The sequence below is a fragment of the Trichosurus vulpecula genome, chromosome X (assembly GCF_011100635.1).
Source record: "Trichosurus vulpecula isolate mTriVul1 chromosome X, mTriVul1.pri, whole genome shotgun sequence".
In the NCBI taxonomy this organism is placed as follows: domain Eukaryota; kingdom Metazoa; phylum Chordata; class Mammalia; order Diprotodontia; family Phalangeridae; genus Trichosurus; species Trichosurus vulpecula.
This window is the reverse complement of record NC_050582.1, coordinates 32,024,409-32,037,365: the sequence shown is the minus strand read 5'-3', so window position 1 is coordinate 32,037,365 and position 12,957 is coordinate 32,024,409. Positions and strand designations below refer to the sequence as shown.

Below are 12,957 nucleotides of genomic sequence, written 5' to 3'. Positions count from 1 at the left end.
CTTTTGGGGAAACTCTACTCTTTGAGGCAGCTCATAACATAAATAATTATTTATCGGGGAAGTTTCTCAGGAACTTGAAATTTTGTCATTGTCTGCTACCCATTGGTCCTATTCTGGTCCTTCAATGCCAAGCACAAGAAGTCTAATTGATAATCCTGTAGATATTTGAAGACTCTCCTCCTTCCCCTAAGTTATCTTTTCTTAAGGTTAAAAGTCCTCCATTCTTTCATCCAATCACTATTGTGGTCATTCTTGTCTAGATCCAGTCCAACTAATATGGCACCCAGAGGTAGAGCTTCACACTTGGTCTGGGGGGATTGACACTTCATTTGCTCTCAGTACTTTCTAATAATTCCAAGTCCCATAGGCTCTTTTAGCTTTGTCATTACACTTTTCATTTACATCGAGCTTGAGGTCAGCCATAACTCCTGGGTTTTTTTTGTTTTATGTTTTGGGAGGGAGACTGGATTTTCCTGTCTCACCCAGGCTGGAAGCACAGTAGCTACTCATGGGCCTGGATCTAATATTAGTCGGTGTGGAAGCTTAAACCTCCTTTGTTTTTCATATGTAGCCTGGTTGACTTCTGCTCCCAGGGCTTCAGCATATTGGTATGAACATGAAAGGACACCTGACAAGCTTTATCCTTACTACAGCTCTCAGAACTACTGAACTCAACCAATCTACCAACTTTTTAGCAGCAAGGACTACAGGAGGGCATCACCACTCTGGACTCCTTGGTCTTTTTTGAAATGATCTTCCATGTCTCCTATATTCTGTACTTGTGCAATTTGAATTTATTGAGCCAATGCAAAGACTTGTCATTTTTATCCCTCAGAAATTTTGTTAGCTTTTCATCTTAGAAACCTTTCGGTTTTTTTGTATCTATTTCTTTTGGGTAGCTTGCTAGCTGTCTCAGTTTTGTGTCAACTGAAAATGTGATCTTATCCAAATCATTGATAAAAATATTGACCTTAACGGGACCCAGAACAGAGACCTGTGGGTACGGCTTTAGAGGCATTGCTTCAAGTTGACACCTATCATTTATTTCTGAATCAACCTAACGATATTATCATCCTGTCCAAATTTCTCCATCCTGTTCATGAAGATGTTATGACATATTTTGGAAAATGGTTTTTTCTTCCAGGTTCATGGCATTCTACCTTATCCTAAAGGAAATGAACTTAGTCTGCCATGACTTTTTCTTAATGGACCATTCTGGTTTTTAGTGATCATTTTCAAGTGTTCATAAACTATTCATTTTTTAATAGGCTGCCTTTTATCAGGAATTGACATCAAACTCATTAGCCTATAGTTTGAAATATCCAATTTTTTTTTCCTTTTTGGAAAATTGGACCAACATTTACTCGTGTCTGATTCAGTGGTACTTCATCTATTCACCCCAGTTCCTCAGAGATTGTAGAAAACGATTTAGCAATCACGTTGTAAGTTCTTTCGTAACACTAGGATATAATTCACCTAGGCAAAGTTGCTAAGAAAAAGTGCTTTGTCAACTGAAAACACTTCAAAATTATGAAATTTTATTAACAAGGGGTCATATATTTAAAGCTGGAAGGGACCTCAAATCATCTAGTTCACCCATTCACTCTATAGGTAAGGATACCAAGGTCTAAACCCAACACCTGGAGCATGTGGGAGGGCATGGACACAATGGGATTGGATTAAGGGATGTAGCTTCTTCTGTGATCAAAGAGGAGTGGAAAGTATTTGATGATGACAATGATATTTGCTGCCTTCTCTGTATCTCACTTTGGGAGCCTTAATTCAGGCTTTACACTTCCTTTGCTTGGTGGTTTTCATTTCTTTGATCCAAGGCCATAAACCATATTTGTAGACTAAGGTTTTAGTTACATTTGTTATCTTTTGGCCCATAGAATGTTATTACATTTTTAGATGGCATTTTGGAAATAATGTAAAAGTCTATTTTTGTACAGAAGAGGAATATTAGTTCAGTAGAATTGAAAAAATACTGGTTTTCCTGACTGCTTTTCTCTAACAGTTCATTGTGTAGCCCCTGTACCTATAGGTGCCCCTGGGTTTTCAAGTAATCATTTCAGCCATGAATATTAGACAGTGAGGCAGAAATGCTTCCTAATTTCCTGCTTTGTAGTTACCTACATGGTAACTACATGTCATGGGCAACAGAAACTTAAAAGTCTGTATGTTCCAGTAATATTAAATATAGCAGGTGAGATTAGCTGCAGGCACGTGGCTTTGCTGTCACTGTCAGTAGGATGGGACCTGGGGACCACAACAGCTAAGGGAGTTTGACCTCTGTTCCCAGCATCCTTTATTTTCCCTGTTGTCTGACGGTATTGACATCAGTGTTAACAATCCCCTCCCGTCTCTCCATTCCTTGTCATTATCAGTAGTCTTTTGGATTTCTGTATTAAGAACTATAAAACTTGCATGGTGCTTCACCTTTGACAGCTATTTTGCATAATTGCCATTCTGTCTCTCTTGGTTAGATCTTTTTAAACTTCAAATTTAAGAGAAAAATATGTCAATGGTAAAATAGGAAGGTGTTTTGTGATTTTTTTTTTTTTTTACCAATTTCTGCTGGTTGACCAGAAATATTTTTTAAACAGCTGTGATTTTTCATGATCTGTTTCTGAAGGGTCTGACATGTACAATTAAACTTTCTTTGATATTTCATCCCTTTATACCTTAAAAACAGAAATATGAGCTTTGTGAACACTGTCTTTTGTACTCTCTGTCAAAATGGCTGTCCCATTATTAAGGACTTCACTTATTAAGCACCAGCTATGTGCCAGGCACTGTGCTAAGAAATGGGGACACAAAGACAAGGGCAAAAACGAAATAGCCTCTGCCCACAAGGTGCCTAATATGTGCACATCCAGGTAAATACAAAATAGATACAAAGTAATCGTGGGGTGCATGAGTGACACTAGGCGATTGGGGGGATCAATCAGGCCAGGTCTCATAGAGAAGCCTGAGGACTTTTTGCCAGTTCTTTTCATCATGTTTTGCTTTTGATGTACAAATAATCTGTAAATTGGAACTAAATTTTATTGTTGATGTCAAAAGTGCAAATGAGCTGGATGAGAAATCTGTTGTTCTTTTCAGATGTTCATTAATGAAACTCTACTTAATGCTTGTATAATTTTAATTTGTATAGTATTTATATCTTTCATAGTTTATGTGTATGTGTGTGTATGTTTTAAACCAATATACAAACCTTATTCAATTTGGTAGTTTTTAAAAAGTACAGGCTTGTGACTTCATGAGTGCAAGGTACTTTTGTTGATTTATCATAATTCACCTCTTATAAAACAGAAGGAATACTGTTTGAATGTGAATATATAGTCATCGTTTTGTGAATTGGACCAATCCGGTTTGAAACTTGTAGCTTTACAAATGCTTTTATTACCACAATTTGTTTTTCAGGGAATGGTACCATTTGTCTTTGTTGGAACCAAGGACAGCATCACCAACGCAACAGTTCTTCTGGATTATCATCTTAATTATTTAAAGGTAAGCACAGGAAAAGTTTTAAAATTCAGAACCTTTCTTGCTTAAGTATGGAAATTTCTTATTCAGGAGTTCTGGGCATTAGGAAATGTCCACTTGTATCCCATCATATTTCTCCCGAAAACTCCTTGCTTGACTCTGTCTACCTCGATAACCCCCTCTACTTGATTTAGGCAAACCTCAATTTACCATCCTTTTTTGTGGGGGGAGGGAGAGGGTTCTTTTTTTGCCTTGGTGGTTTTTCAAGGCTAAATCATATGGTTTTGTAATACCTTGGCCTCTGAAATCACTGTTTCTATTGTTCAAAGCAACCTCAATATAGATTTATTTAACATTAACCTTTTAAAAGTTTTTTCACGTATTTTGTTTTATATCAGACTTACTCCCAGATACACCCTCCTGACCACCAATGATCCCTCCTTTATTACAGAGAAAAACAAAGCAAAATCTGTCACAGTGACTATGCATTCAATGTTCCACATTCACTATAACCCCACCTCTTTACTGAGAGGTGAACAGTAAAGCCCTTGTTTTTAAAGCATGTGTGTCTTAGTGCAATCTCTACCCTTTCTCTTACACAAAAAATATTTTAAGTTATTTTTAGTATTTTTGTTGTTAACCCATTTTGCATTATTGTCTAACTTTTAAGTTGTGGTTCAATCTTTTCCACAGAGTCAAAATCATAGACCTTTGCTCTGTTGATGATGAATTTGTCTCAACGTTGACTGTTCAGAATTGGAACCTAGACTGCAGGGATTTGGTGGTAGCTTGATGTTAGAGTACTGCAAGTCTGGAATTGTGGGTTCTTCTCCCAGCTCTTGCTGTTTGACTAGAGAAGTGATTTTTTGGAGGGGTCTCTCAGTCTTAAGGTTGGTCAGCCGATCTAGGAGGTCTTTATGGCCCAAATATTTTGTAGTTCTGTGAAATTGTGGCATTTGAATAGATTGCCATTTAGAGATGAGTTTGCAAACCTTGCACAAACTTCAGTACCTCAAGGACTTCGTGTGTATGCATTATACTCTTTACTGATAGAAATTATATTTTGTTCCTGCCTTAGTAGGTAGTTTAATGAGTTGTTTTTTTTTAACAAAACAAAAACACAAAAAATACTCATCTGAGGGCTAACCCTCTGGATGATGAATCTGCTCTCAACCCAGTACTCAGATGATAAAGACACAATCCATTCCAGGCGTTCACCTCTGTAACTATTTATGACTATGGGTCTAGCCCTGCTGTTTTTTTGATAAGTGGGATGTTGAGATTGGGAGAGCAAAGGTTAAAAATTAGTTAAAATTGTGCCCTGATTTGAGTGATCAGTATAATGATTTCATAAACATAATGATGACCCTAAACTAGTTGAGAGTAACAGAAGGTCTAAATGATCAGAAAAAGAATCTGTAGCATTCTAGCGTCAAAACTGGTTTTGTTGTATTTTAATTCGCAAAAATTGATAATCTTTGTGGTGGTAAGTTGTTTGTCAATCAGAATATCATTTCTCCTGACTCTGCTTTATAATAATATTGACAGTAAATTTGGAGCTGCAATGAGAACTTTGCTAGCATACCTTTTAGTCAGAAGAAAAGAAATAAAAAGATGGTAAATATAATGGTTATTTTGTGTATTTTATATAGGAGGTAGACCAACTACGTTTGGAAAGGCTGCAGATTGATGAGCAGTTGCGACAGATTGGAGCGAGTTCTAGACCACCACCGAATCGTGCAGATAAGGATAAAGGCTACATGACCGACGATGGCCCAGGACTTGGCCGAGGTAGTAGGCCTTACAGAAATAGAGGACATGGTAGACGTGGTCCTGGATATGCTTCAGGTATAAGATGAAGAATGTTGCTGAGTAATCATTTCTCCTCATCGTCTTAGAGCTGCTAATTACTGACATGCATTGGATATTTTCTTCCTCACCCCCCATGATTACATGATTCCACAAAACAGAACTATTTACAGTAAAATTCTGATAGAATTCATTTAACCCATAGAGTGAGTATAAGGAATGAGTATTTTAAAGCTCCCAGATATCTATGAACTTGTAATAGATTCTCTTATTTGGGGGGATTTTTGTTTTCCTCTTGACCTGTATTTTATTGGTATAAAGAGTCCCTACATCAATGCATATGGAAGCCTTGTTTGTCACTTCCATCTTTAAAGAGTTCCTTGGGTCAGTGATTCTGTCATTGTCATGCAGTTAGTATGTGTCTGGGGCAGGATTTGGCCTCTGGTTTTCTTGACCCCAAGGCAAGTTGTATGTCTGTTGTAAATACCACCTCTCATTTTTATGTATCATCTAAATAGAATTTGCACTTTGGTTACCAGGGCTCTTGTTTTGTCACATATTTGCTGGTACTATATGGTCATAGGACTGATCACAGATCCATCCTTAATGTTTCCTTTAGTGAGTCAGCAGCCTATAATCTCTGTGCTGCAGGTTCTAGCAAGGTAGTTTCAATGTGGTTGTCCCTAAGCCAAAGTAAGTAAGTCATGCTTCACTTTCATGCCTTTCATTTTCCCCTAGCTTAGCCCGTTTATTCTTTCTTGGCTCCCCCAGCTATGCCTGTTTCATGCCCCTGTTATCATTCTCCTTTGGTTGTAGAGTAATCCCTGCTAAGGTATTAACTGATAGCTTTGGTGTTAGCTAATAACTGCTTAAAATTTAACCCTTCATATTTACTTGCATTTTAATAATAACTGACATTTTAAAAGGGCACTCCTGAAGATGGAAAAGCCTTTAAGACCCAAAGGATTGAAGCTATAATGGTGGAATAGCAGGCACTGAGTTTGAAGATTGGCACTGGGTATGATAGTTGGAGATATAGACAGGTGGGAATATGCTGGTGGTGGGAGGGGAGGCATCCTTTCCTCTTCCTGACTGCCTCTTCTTGTGGGGGCCTAAGAGCATTACTATGCTTTGCTGCTAGCAAATTGACTTAGCTGGCTGCTTTTAATGTGTTTCAACCCAGCTTGCTCCCTATGGTTGGCTCCTTCCTTCCTCCTCTCCGCCAGGCTGATCCAGGCAGATTGCATTTGTTATTGTAGAACAATATTAATAAAAAGGATGGCTTCTGATGGCATACTTTTTTTGTCAAAAAGTGCTACTGAGGTAGAAGTAATGTAGATAGCCATTCTAGGACTTGAATTCCCTCTCTACCATGCCTTACCAAGGCCCTCAAGTGAGGAAGGTTGTGGCTTTCCGGGCCCTTTCGCCTTTGGAGTATGCTCTCAACTCTCTCAAGACAGTCTTCTGCTCAGGAATGAAAAGGTCTCTTGTGAACTTCCCCACTCCTTGATTATTCCAAGGTATTGCCTATGACTATGCTTCAGAGTAAAAAGGGATGAAAAAATTTGTGAGAAAGGTGAGTAGAAAAAAATTATGCTTAAGGCGTGCTCACACAAAAGATGCCAAAGCTGAATGAACAATCTTCACCTTAGATGGGATCAGGTATCACTGCCAGAAGCCTTGAGATGGCACCATTACTTCCTTTTAATTCCCTGACCTAGTGTTAAGGTGACCAGTATTTCACCTATTCCCCTTTTGTTAAAAGGAGTTTTGTCCCCAAGGTATTTATTTATTATTCAAATTATCATTTGTTTAGCTGTTACAGACCATTTTTTCCTGCAATGAGCTCAGGTGGTTGAACGTAGAAGCACTCAGGTTTGAAAATATTACTGTGCTTTGCATTGCAAAGGAAACAGTTGAAGAAGATTGATAATTGTTTTTTATAACAATAAGTACTAACACTGTCCATAAACCCGAACCCTTATGTTTTCATGAAGCTCCTGAGTAATACTCAGTTAAAAAAACTTAGTACAAAGTAAACAGAAAAGAGATTCTGTCTACTCTGTAACTGACTTATCAAGAGGAGAAAGGCATTCAATTGATATTTGGAATTTTTCTCCAAGATTGTTAATTTGGTCATGTTTTTTAAAAATGAACGATTGTATATGGCTTTTAACTCTTGATAGGAACTAATTCTGAAGCATCAAATGCTTCTGAAACAGAATCTGACCACCGAGATGAACTCAGTGATTGGTCTTTGGCCCCAGCAGAGGAAGAAAGGGACAACTACTTACGTAGAGGAGATGGACGAAGACGCGGAGGTGGCGCCCGAGGACAAGGAGGAAGAGGTCGTGGCGGTTTTAAAGGTAATGATTTTACTGAGAGGTCATGGCGGTTTTAAAGGTAATGATTTTTTTTTGAAAGAAGAAAGAGTAATGCTAGAGAGAAAAACTCTTAATGAAATGTAAGATATTGTCTGAATGCCGTTTATTCTGGCTATTGGCTCCTGTGAAACGAAAAAAATCATTAGCCATTCATTTGTGTCATGGTTATGTTGTACTGACTAGCTTTCTGTACTGACTCCTATAAAATTATGGCAGGAATTGATAATGCTTTTTCTTTTGAGGTTATTTCTACTCTTTTCCAAGGTACTAAGTGTAATTAAGGTGAAATGAGAGAGCTAGGTGGCGCCAGGCCTGGAGTAAGGAAGAACTGAGTTCAAGTCCGCTTCAGACACTTACTAGCTTTGTGACCATGGGCAAGTAACTTCACCTCTGTTTGCTTCAGTTTCCTCATCTGTAAAATGGGGATAATAATAACAGCACCTACCTCCTAGGGTTGTTGTGAGTATCAAATGAGATAATCTTTATGAAGCGCGTAGCACAGTTGCCTGGCACAGAGTAAGTGCTATATATCAATTTTAGCAATTAAAATCAGAATGAGATGTATTTTGTATTAACCAGTTTGGAGTGTAGTTTTGTTCTTTCACCTATTGCCCATGGTTTCTTCATCCCTTCTGTTCTTGGGTACAGTCATAAACAGTGCTTAAGAATGAGCACAAAATTTTGTTTAGATATAAAAAGTCTATGAGAAGTAGTATACGCTGTTTGGGAACTTCTAAAAGTGGCTATTTAAAAGTAAACTATGTGTTTTTTCTGTAGCTTGAAGGGTTGGGAGGAAAGTTGTGGGGTAGCCCTGTTTACTCTCATCCTTAGCTTAAGGTTAGGTAAAAAGGGATTTGAACTGCCTATTGCTAATATTTCATCGTTCATCTCTTAAACCTACCTCTTGCACTTGGCACAGAGTCTCTCGGTAGCCCGATAGGTTGTTTTTTTTTTTTTGTTTTTTTTTTTGTTTTTTTTTACTTTAAGGTTTTTTGTTTTCTGTTTAGCAACTATAATGTAATGGGATGTGCAGATATTAATTTAACTTTAAATTACAAAGTGGGAGTGATTTTTTTTTTAAAAAAAACTTTTAATATTAATTTCTGAACCAACTTCGTTGCTGAAACTTTTAAAAAAATTACTTGTAGGAAATGATGATCAGTCTCGAACAGATAATCGTCAGCGGAACACAAGAGATGCTAAGGGAAGAACAGCAGATGGATCACTTCAGGTAATTGGTGTATCTTATTTTTATTTTTAATGAATTTTTGAATGAAGTTGTAAGAGATTTTATAAAAACGTACCTGTCTCACATTACATGATAAATACATCCAAAGAGTATAAATTTTAGTTCACACCTGAGCTAGCATAATTCTTTTTCAATGCTATAATTGCATTTTTATTCCTTCTTGACAAGGATAGAAAAATATGAGAATTTTACATTTTGCACAGAAATTACAGATACTTATATAAAGACTTGACCTAAAAAATAGACTCTTGATAACCAAATATATAACAAATTTACAAATCTTCATTATTAGATTTCCTTCTTGTTCTTCAAATACTCAAAGTCCCAAATGGGCTTAAGTAATTATTTAGCATTACCTTTAAATCTAATTTTTTTACTGATATAGCAAAAATATATGACAAATGAGATTTCCTCCACTGAATAAGATTTTTCATCCTTTTCAAGAGTCATTCCAATCCCTGCTTCTGTTGATCATTGTTAAATATTGTAGAGTTATAGAGATCAAAGACATTGAAGCCAAAATGTTTATGTTTAAAAGAATAGTAATCATGTTTATTTCACTTCCATTTGGGTGGGGGGAAAGATATAGTAGTAGGAATGAAAACAGCAGGCATATTAGTTGTGAAGGGACTACATGGTTTCATAATTGGCTGTTTGCCGCTGACTGAAATGATTTGTTATTTCATATTCCCCTGTCATACTTAATCATAGTCTAGCGCTTGTCTCATCCTACAAAAGTTTTATATATTTTTGTACAGCTAGGAAAAAAATGTGAATTAAAAATGCAACAGACTGGCGCTTCCACTGGCATAATTTATCTTATCAATTGAGAATTAATATGCTCCAGAAGCATGGTTTCCTGGAGTATGTTTGATGTTTTTGTGGTATGTGCCTCTCTGTGGGATGTGGCAAGCTCTATTCTCAGGGGAGCTCTAGAAGGTTTTAATAGTGCTTAGTTAAGTAAGTGGAGGGCAAAGTTGTAGGTGCTCACTGATCAGAAGAAGAAAAGAAAGGAAAAAGAAACTTAGGGAATGAAAAGCAGGGAGATTTTTTTCTGTCTGGAGCCACTTTCACCATGACAGAAATGATGTTGTTTTATACTCCTTGGCCTCCCATTGTTTCTAGCTACATAGGCTATCACTGAGCTGGGTGCTAGCTTTCTGTCTGTCTTTAGAGACCTCTTTAGCTCCATGCCTGAAAAGGCATTCTGGAGCCCAAGAGTGGGACTACCATTTCTTGTTTCCTCTTCTTTTCTCTCTCTAAGAACTGAGCTATGACACCACTGATGTTCTTCACTCTGCTATTCTTCCACAGCATTCATTCAACCTTGTCAGAATTAGTTCTACCAGCGTGTTTCACTTGGGCACTGGCTACTGTTCTCATATGAAAAGAAAATAGCTGGAAGAGGGATTTTGGTTAACAACTTAAACCTCCACAAGTAAATGATATGAAAAGTTTGAGTGTTGAAAATCTAGTAGAATTTGTCTTGTAATATGAGAGTAAAATCAGATGGATGTTTAATTTGGATCTCATGGTTAGGGGGTAGAGTGCCATAGTGGGGTCATCAGAATCTGGTCCTTAACCTTACAAATGAAAAAATTTACCCAAGGTTCATCAAACAAACCCTTGGGGTTTAGTACAACTCAAAGTCTAAAGTGGCCACACTTTAGGAACCAGAGTCCCAATTATAATCTAATTCTTTTGTCTCCCTCATTACTCTCCTTTAACACATAGTATTTATGTTTCAGGCTTAGACTCCTTGGCAGGCAAATTGGGAATTATGTTGGGATATGCATTACATAATAAATGTGACTCGTTTTAGATCAGAATTGACTACAATAATGAAAGAAGTGTCCACACTAAAACATTACAGAATACGTCAAGCGAAGGTAGTCGGCTGCGCACGGGTAAAGAGCGTAATCAGAAGAAAGAAAAATCAGACAGCGTGGATGGGCAGCAACCGCTGGTGAATGGAGTACCCTAAACTGCATAGTTCTTGAGTCATATTTCCTATACTGTTTCAGTAATTCTTATTCCACATTAGAGAAACTTTGTTAGGCCAAAGACAAAATAGTAGGCAAGATGGCGCAGGGCATGAAATGAAGACAAAAGTTCTGTTAGCCTTTTTTTTTTTTTTTAAATATTGGCTGTACGCAACTGTTTTCAGGATAAGAAGTTATACAAACATTTACTTAAGAATATCTTGGACTTCTAAAATATGCTTTCAAGTACATACTGTGTACTTCAAAAAGTTTTTTTGTTTTGTTTTGTTCTAAAAATATCAAGCTGTGCACTAGTATACTTTCTGTTCGTTTGGACTTTTACTGCATTGGGTCAATCACTGCTAAATTTATTCTTTTTTCTGAATAAATAGTGTTTGTGATAATCAAATTAGGCTTCTGTTTTCAATCAAACTTCAAAGTCCTTATGAAATGCTCTGTCGTTTCATGTCCTGTGTCAGTTCACGTTTTGGTCCACTTTTTCAGTATCTTAGTGGACCTTGAAATGTGTGATGTAACAATTGTCATTTTCATTAGCAAAAAAAAAGTTGTATGATCTGTGCCTTTTTTATATCTTGGCAGGTAGGAATATTTTATTTGGAAGCAGAAATCAGGGAAGAGAAGTTGGAAACACTAAATGTAAAATATATGTAGCAAACCCTGTCCAGGCATTTAGTACTTTATAGAAGAATGCATGCTTTCCATACTTTTTTTCCTTACTTAAACATCAGGTTAGGCAGTATAAAGAATAGGGGTTTTTGTTTTGTTTTTATTTTATTTTTGTTTTTTTGCACTGAAGATTAACATAGTGTTGAGAGAAGTGTAATTTTTCTTTACACGTGGGACAAGAAATCACTATCTTTCCATTTCGAAAGAGAAAAATTTCTTTGGGAACAAATCTTCCTGGTTACAAGCTAGCATAACATGCCTATTTGGCCAGATAACTATATTGAGTAAATAGTCATAATTTCATCTTCCCACAAATTACAGAATTGTTTTTCATAATTTTAATTTCAAGCTTATCTCAGGGGAGGTAGGAAGGTGATGTCCTTTGTGATTGATATGTGAAGCACAGGTATCCAACTTTGTAACATTGGAGGCAGGTTAAATTGTAAAATGCGAAGTTTAAGGTCTGATTTGAAAGAAGAATCAGAAGGCATTCTAGAATTTGATAACAAGTAATAGACAATTAGGGAATGGGGGGGGCAGGTGAATTTTTGCTTTTTTTTCCCCTTTTGGATCATGAATGAAGTATACTGGGGAAAACTGTGTTAAGGACCTTCATTTCAAAATTTTCTATTTTTCTGAAAAAATTACTCCAGTAGGGGTGCCACTGATTATGTACAGAACTGTACAAACCAAACCTGCCTCTGATGTATTTTGTGAGTTTCATTTATCTTTGCTTTTCTTTTCACTGTTACTTTTCCTTGCATACAAGTAAGCATATAAAAATCGCAAGAAACTGCACATGGTTTAACAAATATTAAAATGTCTTTAAAATCTTGCCAAACATTATTGTTGATTTTTAGTTATTTATTTTGGGAATGTATAGCGTTTGAGAAAAAAAAAACTGGTACCTTGCACACATCATCTGTAAGCTGTTTGGTTAAAATACTGTAGATAATTAACCAAGGTAGACTGACCTTGTAATGTAACTGCTCTTGGGCAATATTCTCTGTACATATTAGCTGCAACAGATTGGATTTTATGTTGACATTTGTTTGGTTATAGTGCAATATATTTTGTATGCAAGCAGTTTCAATAAAGTTTGGTCTTCCTCTGCTAACTGATGTTGATGCAATCCTTACAAATGATTGCTTTAAAACAACTTCGACTAAAGGAAAAGAAACTTTTAAAAAGTATATTCTGTCACAACACTTAACTCTTAACTATTGCTTATTTCACAGGTCATAGGAAGCCATCACTACCAATTTCTAGGAATTTGGCATTGTGTTCAGGAACATGAGAAATCACTGACAAAATGGTACAAAACACATTGTGGTGTGTTACAACATGCGCTATGTGT

At 36.6% G+C, this 12,957-nt stretch overlaps 1 protein-coding gene across 13 annotated transcripts in view; it reads left to right on the top strand.

Moving 5' to 3' along the window:
• The window catches only part of FMR1 (FMRP translational regulator 1), a 71,266-nt gene extending 58,549 nt beyond the window's left edge, over positions 1 to 12,717 (top strand). For 5 of the 13 annotated variants that reach the window (XM_036739941.1, XM_036739937.1, XM_036739931.1 and 2 more), the window contains 5 exons: positions 3,427 to 3,513; positions 5,142 to 5,337; positions 7,485 to 7,664; positions 8,831 to 8,913; positions 10,754 to 12,717. In XM_036739941.1, the coding sequence (XP_036595836.1) occupies positions 3,427 to 3,513; positions 5,142 to 5,337; positions 7,485 to 7,664; positions 8,831 to 8,913; positions 10,754 to 10,915 (708 nt within the window). In that variant the 3' untranslated portion in view covers positions 10,916 to 12,717. The other 8 variants (XM_036739936.1, XM_036739930.1, XM_036739940.1 and 5 more) reach the window with 5 other exon arrangements.
• The last annotated feature ends 240 nt before the right edge of the window (positions 12,718 to 12,957 follow it).